Genomic DNA, 13,283 nt, shown 5'->3' on the forward strand with positions numbered 1-13,283 from the left:
TGAAAAGGTATAAAAAAGACAAACTATGGTTCAACTGAGTAACAAATTATGTTTTGAAAATCGGAACAAATTAGAAAACTGTCAAAACTACTACAATAGTATAAGACTTTGTAGTAGTTCCTAACAGTTATTGACAGAGGTATTCATCCAGTGTACAATGCCGTGTTCTTTTAATTGACTGTAAATGAACAAAATCAGCACAAACATGTAGTGTAGATAAAGGACTGCCTTCATACAATCTTTTCCAAGATTGCATTCTTCAAATCTTCACCTTCATTGTAACTTTCAAGATGATTGTCAACACCTTCAAATTCTTTGTAGCTCCTAACATTTTGAAATAGTGAAATTGTTTCATTTTCACTCCCAGCCATCGCTGTCATCTCCAAGCCTGAATACTTGAAACCGCAGTGAGCGAAAGAGCTCTGAATTGTCTTACTGCTTATTTCCCACCAACTATCAGCAACAAAAAAAATCACTGCATTTTGAACAGCAATGCACGCAAATGATGCTACTTACAAACTGTTTGCTCTAAGCACGGTGTAGTGTCTAATCACCACACAAGTGCACGTAACTAATACGAATTAGAAAATTAGGCAACAGTCTCTTGTCCCAATTAAGCGCCATAGTGTCCCAAATAACAAAGGGAATCTTGGCTATTTTCTCAATTCGTTTTTGTGGTTTTTTTTTAAAGAGTTGTTCCAAATCAGCTGCCCTGATTACCCAGCAGTGGAATCCACTGTAATTGTAAAAAGTAATCAAATATATTTAAAGCCACAAACACAATTATTTATTTATTTAATTGCAATAAAAATAATTTTCATCAACAATTTTAGAGCGAACATTAGTAGCCCAACTATTCACAACTTCATTGCTCTTTCACCTTTCAGTGAGATAGTTGGGTTTGGTGCAGTGATATCAGCTTCTCAACATCAGGTTGAATGTCATTTGCAAGGTGTCTCAGAAAGCCATGTTCAGTAATTTGCAGTCTGTTTCATTACATTGAAAGATGTTGGGCAACTGCTCTAAAACTATGCTTCACTATGTATGATGTTTGGAAATTGAAAAAGGTTGCGATGGCCAATAATTTGGACAGAAATTTGGAAATGACTGATCGATAAGATCCACATCACTTCCTTGCCATTGAATATCAATTTCATTAAACTTTGCAAATAGTTCTGACAAATAAGTAATGTCATGTCTAATATTCTTGACTTGATTACTGAATGAAGCATTCGAATCTTCGAAGAATTTTATTACAGTTTCAAAAAGTGCATAAAAGCATCTCAGGCAATTTCCTTTTGAGAGCCATCTGACTTCTGTGTGCAACAGCAAGCGTTCAGACTGTTCATTATTCTCAATAGAAAATTCTCGAAATAGTTAAGAATTGACAGCATGAGACTTGATTTTATTTATCTCTGTGATAACAGTATTTAATGACTTGTGCAGTCGATCACTTAGGTTTTTTGCAACAAGATGTTGTTTGTACATTACAGAATGAAAGGTAAATATGTTAGGTATTGCCTTTTTCAAGAAAGCAAAAACCTCATGACAAACAACTGCCGAGCAAATTCTGTTTTTCTAAGTATGCTGCACAATGAGTCTTTCACATTCTGGGACATTTCATCTATTTGTCTTTGAACAGAGTTGTCACTGAGCGAAATTGCTTTATTTATTTGGTCTAGTGACTTGTGAGAAACCGTACTCAGAACCTCCCTTACTGCTGGCAGAATCAGTTCTTCTCCAATTGTATGGGGCTTTCTAGCCTTAGCAATGAGTAGTTGTATGAAGTACACGACACATCACTGTTTTGTTGTGAAGTGCTGGCAAACATGTTTTGAAGTGTTTTCCATTTCCATTTCTGAAAGTTTTCACGAAGTGACTGAAAATAAGCCAAATTTTCATTAGTTTAATCAGAGTGTATTCTCTTCAAATGTTCAAGGAGCCCGGATGGTTTCATTGCCTCATTTGAAAAATCTCTTTCACACCAGCACATTGGATGCTCTAGGTTGCTTGGTGCTGGTATATATCCATATTTCAAATTCTCCACACTATACTGTTCACACTTTGTTTTTGTTTGGTCTGCTTCTGCCCTTTTCATTATGGATTAATGACCATGCTCAATTTCCTATTATTTAAGACCCTCTCAATTGCTGTAATCAATAAAATGGAAAGTTATGATGTCATCATAGCCTGGCTCTCTGCCTGAAGGTACATAAAGTGAGGCAGCGATATCTTGATTAGGCCGTGAGCTAGAGAAATGTGATGAAGACCATTCGAAAGGGCAGATTCTAAACTTTACCCCATTGAACACCATACGCTAATTCACAGGGATTGTGGCACTGCGTGATTAGAGTATGGGAATCACACTAGCTAACTCTGTACTTCAGAGTTAACAATAATGTGCAGGCAGGCCCAGAAATAACACATTTTGTCAGTCCAGATTCCCCATGATATGACAATTACAGAGCTGTCACATTGCTTTTCAACAACTATAACCCATTTTGAGCAAAGCCTAAGAGAACATCTGCAACATTCGCTCAGCGCTGCCTTGTGGTGTTCATTCAGTGCTGCCCTCTAGTGTTTGCTCAGTGCTGCTTTGTGTTGTTCATTCAGTGCTGCCCTCTAGTGTTTGCTCAGTGCTGCTGTGTTGTTCATTCAGTGCTGCCCTCTAGTGTTTGCTCAGTGCTGCCTTGTGGTGTTCATTCGGTGCTGCCCTCTAGTGTTTGCTCAGTGCTGCCTTGTGGTGTTCATTCGGTGCTGCCCTCTAGTGTTTGCTCAGCGCTGCCTTGTGGTGTTCATTCGGTGCTGCCCTCTAGTGTTTGCTCAGTGCCACCTTATGGTGTTCATTCGGTGCTGCCCTCTAGTGTTTGCTCAGTGCTGCTTTGTGATGTTCATTCAGTGCTGCCCTCTAGTGTTTGCTCAGTGCTGCTGTGTTGTTCATTCAGTGCTGCCCTCTAGTGTTTGCTCAGTGCTGCCTTGTGGTGTTCATTCGGTGCTGCCCTCTAGTGTTTGCTCAGTGCTGCCTTGTGGTGTTCATTCGGTGCTGCCCTCTAGTGTTTGCTCAGCGCTGCCTTGTGGTGTTCATTCAGTGCTGCCCTCTAGTGTTTGCTCAGCGCTGCCTTGTGGTGTTCATTCGGTGCTGCCCTCTAGTGTTTGCTCAGCGCTGCCTTGTGGTGTTCATTCAGTGCTGCCCTCTAGTGTTTGCTCAGCGCTGCCTTGTGGTGTTCATTCAGTGCTGCCCTCTAGTGTTTGCTCAGCGCTGCCTTGTGGTGTTCATTCGGTGCTGCTTTCCAGTATTCGCTCAGAGGAAGAACAAGCTGGCCCAGCACAATCTACAGTCATGCCACTCAGGCACTTGGGATATATTAGTTTGTTTTTCCTTTGGGACTGTATGTTTTTCTAAAATCATTCTGAAATGTGTGCTATTTGTGTTATGTGTCACGTGCAGTATGCTGTTGGTAATGTGCTTTGAGGCCCTCAAGATCAAACATAAAAGTAATTGATTTCTTAAATTAAGCCTGTAATCCCTGGTTTCCCCATGCTACCAAGCACCTGCCCACCACCCTTTTATCTTTATCACCCCTTTAGAAACTCCCATCAACCCTGGGGGGGTGGGGTGATATCACCCAATTTGTTTACGACTGATTTAATATTTCAGAGCAGCACAGCTAATATAGCTGTTGCCTCAGAGCCCCAGGATCGATCCTGACCAACTGGTAATATGTGGAGTTTTGAATGTTCTCCAATGACGAGGTGGATTCTCTCCTGCTGCCCTGCTTTCCTCCTACATCCGATGGATACGCTACAGGTTAATCGGCTGCTGGAAATTACACATTAGTGTAGGGAACTGGTAAAAATATCAAAAGGAAGCTGATCGAAATGTGCGAGAGAAAGACACTGCAGATCCACAAGGGGATGACTGGAGAAGGGGACTGGTGAGATCACTCCCCTCTAAGTGTATTGTCTCAATATCATTTGATTGATAATACATTCTCAACTGAAAAATGTACTCAAATGAAGAATGAACAATGTACTCAAATCTTGCCAATTCTCTGAACATCCTGACATCAGGAAGCTGGAATTGATCTAAAGCCTTTGCTTTCCGCTATTCCATGGTGAATTGTCTTGTGTTGTTTAATGGACAGTGCCTTCCTTAAGTTGCAATCCTGTGAAAACGGCAGATTCTACTCTTTTGCACTGTGACACTGTCCCACCACATTGGTCTCCAGCCTCTGTCTCAACTACTTCTGAATAGAAAATGAATATTATTTTTCCTGTCTTGTCTGCAAGTCAGCTGTTTCTTTTGGGCAGCACTTACCAATTGCAAACCAGAAACCACGTGCTTCTTGATTTCTGAAAGGGATGAGAGCTCATTCCAAAGCAATAAACTCTGAATAACTCTTCTCTGTACCTCTCCCCTGTTCGTTTACATTTTGACTCAGTTTCTCATAAGGAAGAACTTGACATTGTACTGGGTGGTGTCAGAGATTGCTTAGGACTGAAAAGGCTGGGGAAAGTATGGGAAGGACAAAATGGTTTTGAATGAAGTACACTCATTAAAAATTACAAACTTGATATTAAATACTTTAGTTAATTATAACAGACTACTAAGTAATACATTCATCATTAAATATCAAGGTCCAGGCAAGATGTTCTTTCAGAAATTCAGCCTAGAGAGCCTCTGAATAGCAATTCTGTAACAGGCTGAGGATGTTTTGGGTCGAGAACCAGCTCATTCACTGGAAAAATATATGCCCATAGTGTAATCAAAACCAAAAGGAGATCGAGAGCACTGGAGAATTCAGAAAGCAATTTCACGTAAACTGATCCCCCTCTGTCCATTTACTCTTTCCTCCAAATCTACCCAGTCCTCCTACACAAGCCTAGCACCCCCAGTACCCTATTTCCTTTCCCTTCTCCACCCACTGGTTCCTCTGCCTCAACCATTCCCATCTGCACTCCCACCTCCCTTATTAGGTTCAATGTTCCACCCTCCTCCCCCATCTGGTTCCACTATGTTCAGCCATTTACCACTTCCACCTGTCCTCTTCTGCTATTTCCACTCTCCCTTCCTCTATCTGCCTTTCACCACTCCTCACCTGGGTCCACCTATCACCTGCCAGCTTTTGCCCAACACCTACTCCCCATCTTTTTATGCTCTCTCTCCTCTCTATCTTTCAGTCCAGGCTGAAGGGTCTCAACCCAAAATATTGAGTGTCCATTTCCCTCTTCAGACGCTGCCTGACCCACTGAGCTCCTCTGGCGCCTTGTTTGTTGCTCCAGATTTCCGCACCTGTAGTCCTTGTGTCAGCATCGGAGAGATTTCAGATGACGGCATGAAGCATGGTGACAACCTCCTGGAATTTCTTACTTCTGGAGTAAACTGACCTTCCCGTGATCTGACGTCCATGTTAACCCCTCCCTTTTATTGCCCTATATTCCCTATACAGGGTGACAAGGTCTTTCAGTTATATAACCCACTAGAACTTCAGATAAACTTCAAACTATTCACCTAATCCTGCCACTGGTGATGTCATCTCTTGCTAAATTTGTCCCATCTACAGGAACAGTGTCCCACCACATCTCCTTGCCCTTCCCACCGACCTACTCACAACCAAGAGGTAAATATATATATATTTAGCTACACCTATTAACTTTTTCCTTGTGCTGTGCAGAGCATTATTTAAGTTCCTGCGGATTCCAGTTCAATTCCTAGAGGATTGACCCATCCCTCTCTAAATCCCTCTAAATGATCTGACAATATGACATAGACACGAGAGATTCTGCAGATGCTGGAAATCTTGAGCAACACTCACAAAATGCTGGAGGAACTCAGCAGGTCAGAGGGCATCAATGGAGGGAGTTCCAGTTGCTGCTTTGGATCAAGAGTGGAAAGGAAGGGGGGGAGGGGAAGGAGTACAAGCTGGCAGCTGGTGGGTGAGACCAGGTGAGAAGGTGGGTGACGAAAGAAGCTGGGAGGTGATAGGCAGCAAAGGTAAAGGGCTGAAGAAAAAGGAATCATACAGAAGAGGACAGTGGATAGTGGAATAAAGGGAAGGAGATTGGGAACCAGAGAGAGGTGATGGGTGGGTCATGAGGACGGGGGAGAAGTGTGACGTGCAGGAACTGAAGGGAAAGAAAGAGGGACAGAGAGACAGAGATAGAGGCATAGTGAGGGAAGCAACATAACATGAGTTTCACATCCTAACTCTCTATCGTGGATCATTGAGCTGTGACTTTGGACATGCATGAAAGAACTGGAATAGGGAGACACTGTTCATCTCTCTAGCCTCTCCCACTCAAGATCACTTGGTCACATGGAAATAAGACCTAAATGTTGCAGTGAACTCAAACGAGTCTGGAAGTTCTGAGTCCTACACTAACAGTGACCTTGTCTGAATATAAAACATGTCCTTTCATAAACTGCCCTGCCTGAAAACTTCACGACTGTTGCCAGCTACCAGGCTTGGATTAACAGTCACCAGCAGGTACCACGTGACTCAGGTAGGATTGTGACCATCACACCAAGCTCATTTGAGGAGGATGAACTTCCACTGATGTCTATTCTCGTTATCCAAAGACTCCTCCTTCCCAGAAGTCCTTAACAGTTAAATGTCCTGTCAACATTTACTCTCAAGGATCTTAGATGCTTTCACTGAAGCAGATTGATAACTGGGTTAATAATCTCATGAACAAGTTCATTTCACAGAAGGTTGATCACTTCTAAACCCGGAAAATAAAAAAGCTGCCAACGTCAATATAGCTTTGGAAATATTGACACAAAATAACAACTCCATAGTATCCAGGACATCTTCAAGGAGCAGTGCCTCCATCCATCAAGGACACTCATCACCCAGGACATGTCCTGTTCTCATTGCTACCATCAGGGAGGAGGTACAGGAGCCTGAAGATGCACACTCAGCGATTTAGGAGCAGCTTCTTCCCTTCTGCCATCCGATTTCTGAACGGACATTGGACCCGTGAACACTACTTCATTTTTGCACTATGTATTTAATTTAACTAATATATATATATATATATAGTGTAATTCAGTTTTTTTCTCTATTATTAGGTATTGCACTATACTATTGCCACGGAAAAACCAAATTTTGCAGAATATGCTGGTGATATTAAATCTGATTCTTATTTGTCGGTTCACTAATTGCTTTAGGGAAAGAAATCTGTTGTCCTGTCTAACCTGGTCTGGTAGTGGGGTCGGGGGAGGGGGGTAAGCTCCTATCTACACCATCACTTGCTTTGATCCAATACCATTTTATCAATAAAGAAGCTCGCCACCACGGATGAGGAGAAAATCCTATCCTGACCAGACTCATCATGTCCCAAGAATGACTTTTATTAGGAATTACACCAGCAAGAAAATCATTTTGATTTTAAGAGGGCACTTTTAATCAGAAAGTACAACCCAACCTTTCCCTGGTTAATTAAAATGTTGACACTGTCAACATCTTATCCAAACTCTGATCCATAGATGAAGCATCTGTATGTTTGAGGGTCAGTTGAAACTAGTTTCGGCAAGGTTGCTGACTTCTAGACTATTATATCAGAATTCCTTCAGGAATAAGGAATTCCAAAGCCAAAATATTAGATGAGAATCAGGGATACCATTCGATGAAACAATCCACCCACCTACTACTAGATGATTGCAATACTTTCATTTGCTACTGCCAAAGCTGCATATATAGGTTGAGTGAACTTTGTTCTGTAACAATGCAAGATGGCATAGGTGTCAGGGTCATAGAAAAGGATTTCACCTCCTTCATAGTCTACCAGCACACCAATCACTGCTGGACGCTTCAGTAGGTCCAGGGTCTTCATCTGCCCATTGTGGGCCACCGTGTATTCTTCATCGTACCGGGAAAAGACCCAGGAGAACGGGTTATATCCGAGCCGGCATTCATGGCCGGCACCTTTGCGTGGAAGAGAGCCGTAAGCCAACCCCACTTTATAGGCTCCGCTTTTCTCCACTTCCACTCTCCAGGTGTGAAGTCCACTTTGGATAGGCTCCAGTCCCAGGGCGTTGGGCCAATGGTCAAAGCGCTCAGGGCAGTCTGGGTAGAAGTAGACCTTCTTGTTTGCAAACGTCAGCCTCTTTTTATTTTCCGACAGTGCCAAGGATGAGTGCAATGTCTTCTCATCAATGTGAAGGTTCTTGGTGCCTGAAACAGGGGATTCTGTTTTAGTTCAACCAAATTTCAACAGGAGTTCATGAGAGGGAAGTCGTGCTTGACAAAACTACTGGGATTTTTAAGGATGTAACAAGTGAGATACATGAGAAAGAACCAATGAATCATACATATGATGTTACAATCATATATCAAATCACAGGGTCATACAACATGGAAGCACGCTATTTAGCCCAATTTGTCCATGCTGACCAGTTGACACACTTCCACATTATTGCTTTGCTCAGTATTTGGTCCATAGCTCTCTATGAATAAGCAATTTAAGTGTTCATTTAGACAGCTTCAATCACACTCAGGCTGTGCATTCAAGGTATCGGCCATCTCTGGCTGAAGAGGTTCGCTGTCACATCTCCTCTAATCACTTTCCTGTTACCTTACATCTACGTCCCCCAGTTTTAGGCCAGGCCAGTGATGTGAGGCCCACAGGTCTCTGGTTGCCAGGCCAGTGGTACGAGGCCCACATGTCTATAGTTGCTAGGCCAGTGGTATGAGGCCCACAGGCCTCTGGTTGCCAGGCCAGTGGTACGAGGCCCACATGTCTATAGTTGCTAGGCCAGTGGTATGAGGCCCACAGGCCTCTGGTTGCCAGGCCAGTGGTATGAGGCCCACAGGCCTCTGGTTGCCAGGCCAGTGGTATGAGGCCCACAGGTCTCTGGTTACCAGGCCGATGATGTGAGGCCCACAGGCCTCTGGTTGCCAGGCCAGTGGTATGAGGCCCACAGGTCTCTGGTTACCAGGCCGATGATGTGAGGCCCACAGGCCTCTGGTTGCCAGGCCAGTGGTATGAGGCCCACAGGTCTCTGGTTACCAGGCCGATGATGTGAGACCCACAGGCCTCTGGTTGCCAGGCCAGTGGTATGAGGCCCACAGGTCTCTGGTTACCAGGCCGATGATGTGAGGCCCACAGGCCTCTGGTTGCCAGGCCAGTGGTATGAGGCCCACGGGTGTCTGGTTGCCAGGCTTTTCTCTGTTGCCTTTCTTTAAAAGGGGAGCTACCAGTTAAAAACCTCAGCCAGAGCCCCAGGAATCTCTTTCCTTGCCTCCCGTATTTATTCACTTTTAAAGCCGCGAAGACATCGAGTACGTTTAAGGAGGCCTACACTATATTTTCAACTACCCCTTCACTGATTTCTCCAAACACAAACTCTGTTTCCTTTGTGAATACCGATGAAAAGTGTTTATTTAAGACCTCAAACAAAGCTTTGGCTCGTCCATAGATTGCTTAATTGGCCCTACTTTGTCCCTAGTTATTATTTTCCCTTAACATCCCTTACAGGACTCCTTTTGATTTACCTTAATCCTGAATACCAATATTCTTTGGGACCTCTTAACCTTCCTGATTTTCTTTGTGTTTCCCAACACTTTTTAACATGCTTGTCGAGCTACCAGCTCTATTAACCTTCAAGAGCTATGTCACACACAGCAAAGTTCTCTCTGTTCCTCTCCATTCTCAGTGCTTGCCTAATCTCAGTAATGAGATCATCAAGTTATCATAAAAGGCCATTACTGTTCTTCAGGATGAAAATTTGATGTCCTTATCTGGTATGACCTAAATACAATGAAAGACCAATCACAACAGGATGTCACTGGTCAAACGGAGGAATCATTTTGGAGATTTGGAGATCCATTTCTTTTAAGCGGTTATGAAAAAGCATAGAGGACCAGTAATAATGATTTTAAATAGGGGGAAGGCCAACTTCATTAACATAAGGAAGATGTGTCAAAGGTAAATTAATAGCACTTCTTTCCTATCCTTTGAAATAGTTGAGTGACTACTCAGTTAAAGTAACTCACTCTGTTAGAAACAGTTGGCCCCTACCTCAAGTTACCAATAAATTATTATGGATGAGCTCTTACTGACCTGCAACACAGATCATGACCGCAGATGCCCAAAGGCTACTAAGGAGGTCGCTGTGAGCACAGGCAAGGTTGAAGTTCAGTTTGTTTGAGTCCTTGGGTTCCAGAATCCCCTCTGCTTCCTCCGCTCTGGAACAAAAGAAGAAGCCTATTCAGAACAAGGGCAACAGAAAGAGCTTGCATTAACACATGACCTTATGGACATCCCAAAGCACTCTACACCCAAGGAAGTAACTTTGCAATGTAGGTAGTGTTTTAAAAGAGGAGACAGTGCAAGCACTTCGAGATCATGATCTGAAAATATGCTGAGGACGAGATAACCCATTTCACTAATGTTGATTGAATGAGAAAGGTTGGCCAGAGCTTCAGGAATGACTTCCCCGGCTTTTCTTTTCATCGGATCACAAGTTAACTTCTACAAAAAAGCAACTCTACCAATGCCACAAATAAACTTCTTCAGAGCAGGACTTTAACTCATGCTCTGGCGCGGCTAGAACTACACTATCCAATTACGAGCACTAAGAATCAGGAAAAATGTCAAAACCCAAAAAAAAGATACAGAGAAGATTTACTGGAATGCTGTCAGGAACAAGAGGCTTTTGCTACATAGAGATTAGTGTGCAACCAGTAAACACTGGTACACAAGTGACGTACAATGGCTAGCATGGGGAACACAAATAATAGACAGGCAAATAGCAAAAAAAAGTGATACATTGGTCCTTTAGATCAAGAATTGGGCAACAATTGTTCCCAGTGTGCAAGACTGCTTTATTCTCCATACCCAAGGGGCACATTAACCTTGGAGACCCATGTAGGAATTTCATCCTGGGAATACAGTGTTGACCTCATAGGAGGGATTTTGTGAGTTGGACCTATGTTCACAGGAGTTTAGAAGATTAGCTCCTTGAAGCATATTCCATCCGGAGAAGGCTTGGTGAGGTAGACCTGAGCATCAGGTTCCTCAAACATCTTCTTTTGAACCAACACTATTTCCAGTTTCAGGTTAGTTAGCCAGCAATGAAGGGGTGAAGGTATAACCTGTATAACACCACTGTCAAATAGCTAACTATCGTTATCAAATAGTCCACAGCATGATCAGAGGTTTCATCAGTCACAGCCAGAAGAACATCATCATGCATCAAGTAACTGCTGAGGCAACAGCCCAACAGATTTGATTCAGAGCTTCAACCTTACTCATCAGGTTTGAAACAGGAGCTTCGGTGTTGGGTGGAAGATGAAAAGTTCCTCGTATTTATGGACAGCCTTTACAATTGTGCTATTTAATCAATTTTGTTGCACAGTCTTTCTCCCGAAGCTGCACACCTCTCCGTTAGATTGCTGCCACTGCCATTTGATCAGCTGTTTAAGGTCTTCTCACAGTTTATTCCAACCCTCCTTACTGTTTTCCACGATTTGAACCTTTGGCCATCGAAGAATTTGGAAATGTTCCCATGGACACCAATGTCTAAATGATTACTGTACATCAACAAAACTAAATGGTACCAGACAGAACTCCATCGTAACATCCTCCAGTCTGATAAACAACCATTCCCTCTACTCTTCTTTCTGCCTTCAAACTAATTTCCTATCATGATTAGTGACCCTTTAATTCCATGGCCCTCGGATCGGCTAACCAACCTTTTAGTGTGTGGTTTATCCAACGCCTTCCATAAATCCATATCGAAGACACCCAGTGCAATTCCCTCATTCGCTTCTCTTTGCCTCAAGCCCATCACCCCTACTAGAATGTAGGCCACCAACAATAGCTTGCCAGAGTCCCCTGCCCCGGGCCAGTCCTTTGGAGTTGTCCCCAGGTGTAGCCCATCGTCTTGGTGTGTCCTTCCTCTGGGTTTTTATGTGATGGGGTTGCTAGCCCCGTGTACAAAACTCCTCCTTTAGCAGCCGGGCTTGGGACCATCCATGGCAAACTTCACTTCTCTTTCACCTAATCCAAATTTTGAGTTAACCAGATACTACTTACTTTATCAAACCCATGCTGGCTCTCCATTATCAACTCAAACTTCTAATAATATCCCTAATTATTGTTCCTGAACTTCCCACAAAAAAAACACAAAGATAAACTGACTAACCCGTATTTAGCTGGCACATCCCTACAACCTTCCTGGTTGAGATAATTACTTTTACAGATACCACATGGAATGCCCTGGTTAAGATTTCTGCTGCTATGATATGAGGTAGTTCATACAGTATTAGCAGTTTTTTGTAAAAGCAGTGTGCCACGCTGGAAAGTGTGTTTTGGCTTCGGCTAAGATAAGGAGCCATGTTGTCTAACTTGGCCAATCAGGATTGTGGGATGTGAGGAAAACTTCTAGAGAGCTGTGGGGAGGAGTTTTCTAAAGTGCAGTAGTCTGGTTTGGGGTCTTTTGGCGGGAACTGCAGAGCGGGACGAAAGGGAAGATGCTGCAGAATGCTGTTGGAAAGAGAGTCCCAGTGGCAGGAAGTGCTTTGTACAAATGAATGGCTCCAAGGAGGAAGGGCCAATACTCCTGAGAGAGAGCAGCACACACAAAATGCTGGAGGAACTCAGCAGGCCAGGCAGCACCTAGGAAAAGAGGACAGTCGACGTTTCAGGACGAAACCCTTCAGCTTCTGCAGATTTTCTCTTGTTTTCTCCTGAGAGAGAGACCCAGCTTGCTTGAGATGGTCTTCGAGGGAAGTTTCGAGTGTGGCGGGTGCTTTCACACTGACACAAGCCCCGACGACTCCAGGATGAGCTCCAGCAGTTATGTGTACATTGGACTGGTTTAACTGTAATGCGCCCTTTTCTGTTCTCCTATTGACTCTTTAATAAAGCCAAAATTGTTAAATATACTTTCTTTATAATTGTATGCAGAGTATGATCTGTCATATCTTGCTGACCGACAAATGTGTACAGGCAGTATTTACACAGCATTCACTCAAATCGAGGTTTCTTTAATCGAAACATCACGACGTTCCTGTTTGGTTGAATCCCAAATCATATTGACCCTAGACGTATATTGTTTATGAAAGGTGGCCTTCTCTGCTGCTGAGTCACAGGGCTGTTAGCAGAGTTAGCTATCGAGCCAAGTTTGTATACAAGCCCGGTGAGAGGGTTACACACAGATTGTACTGTGGAGAACAGTTTCTAACATTTTGGGATCATTTTGGAGTCTTCAATAATTCAAGATGTTCCCTTTGGACACTTCCTCCAGTAACCAGACGACTGAATTTTTTTTTTTA

At 43.2% G+C, this 13,283-nt stretch overlaps 1 protein-coding gene across 2 annotated transcripts in view; it reads right to left on the bottom strand.

Annotated features, from left to right (window-relative positions):
• Positions 1 to 778: 778 nt before the first annotated feature.
• Positions 779 to 13,283, bottom strand: part of bspry (B-box and SPRY domain containing) — a 39,125-nt gene continuing 26,620 nt past the window's right edge. Inside the window, exons 5-7 of one of the 2 annotated variants that reach the window (XM_073052174.1) lie at positions 10,066 to 10,190; positions 7,773 to 8,177; positions 779 to 1,879 (exon numbers count right to left, since the gene is read on the bottom strand). In XM_073052174.1, coding sequence (XP_072908275.1) covers positions 1,869 to 1,879; positions 7,773 to 8,177; positions 10,066 to 10,190 — 541 coding nt within the window. In that variant the 3' untranslated portion in view covers positions 779 to 1,868. Of the gene's footprint in view, positions 8,178 to 10,065; positions 10,191 to 13,283 lie in introns of both variants that reach the window. The other variant, XM_073052173.1, reaches the window with a different exon arrangement.

This window comes from Hemitrygon akajei, chromosome 7 (assembly GCF_048418815.1).
Source record: "Hemitrygon akajei chromosome 7, sHemAka1.3, whole genome shotgun sequence".
NCBI lineage: Eukaryota > Metazoa > Chordata > Chondrichthyes > Myliobatiformes > Dasyatidae > Hemitrygon > Hemitrygon akajei.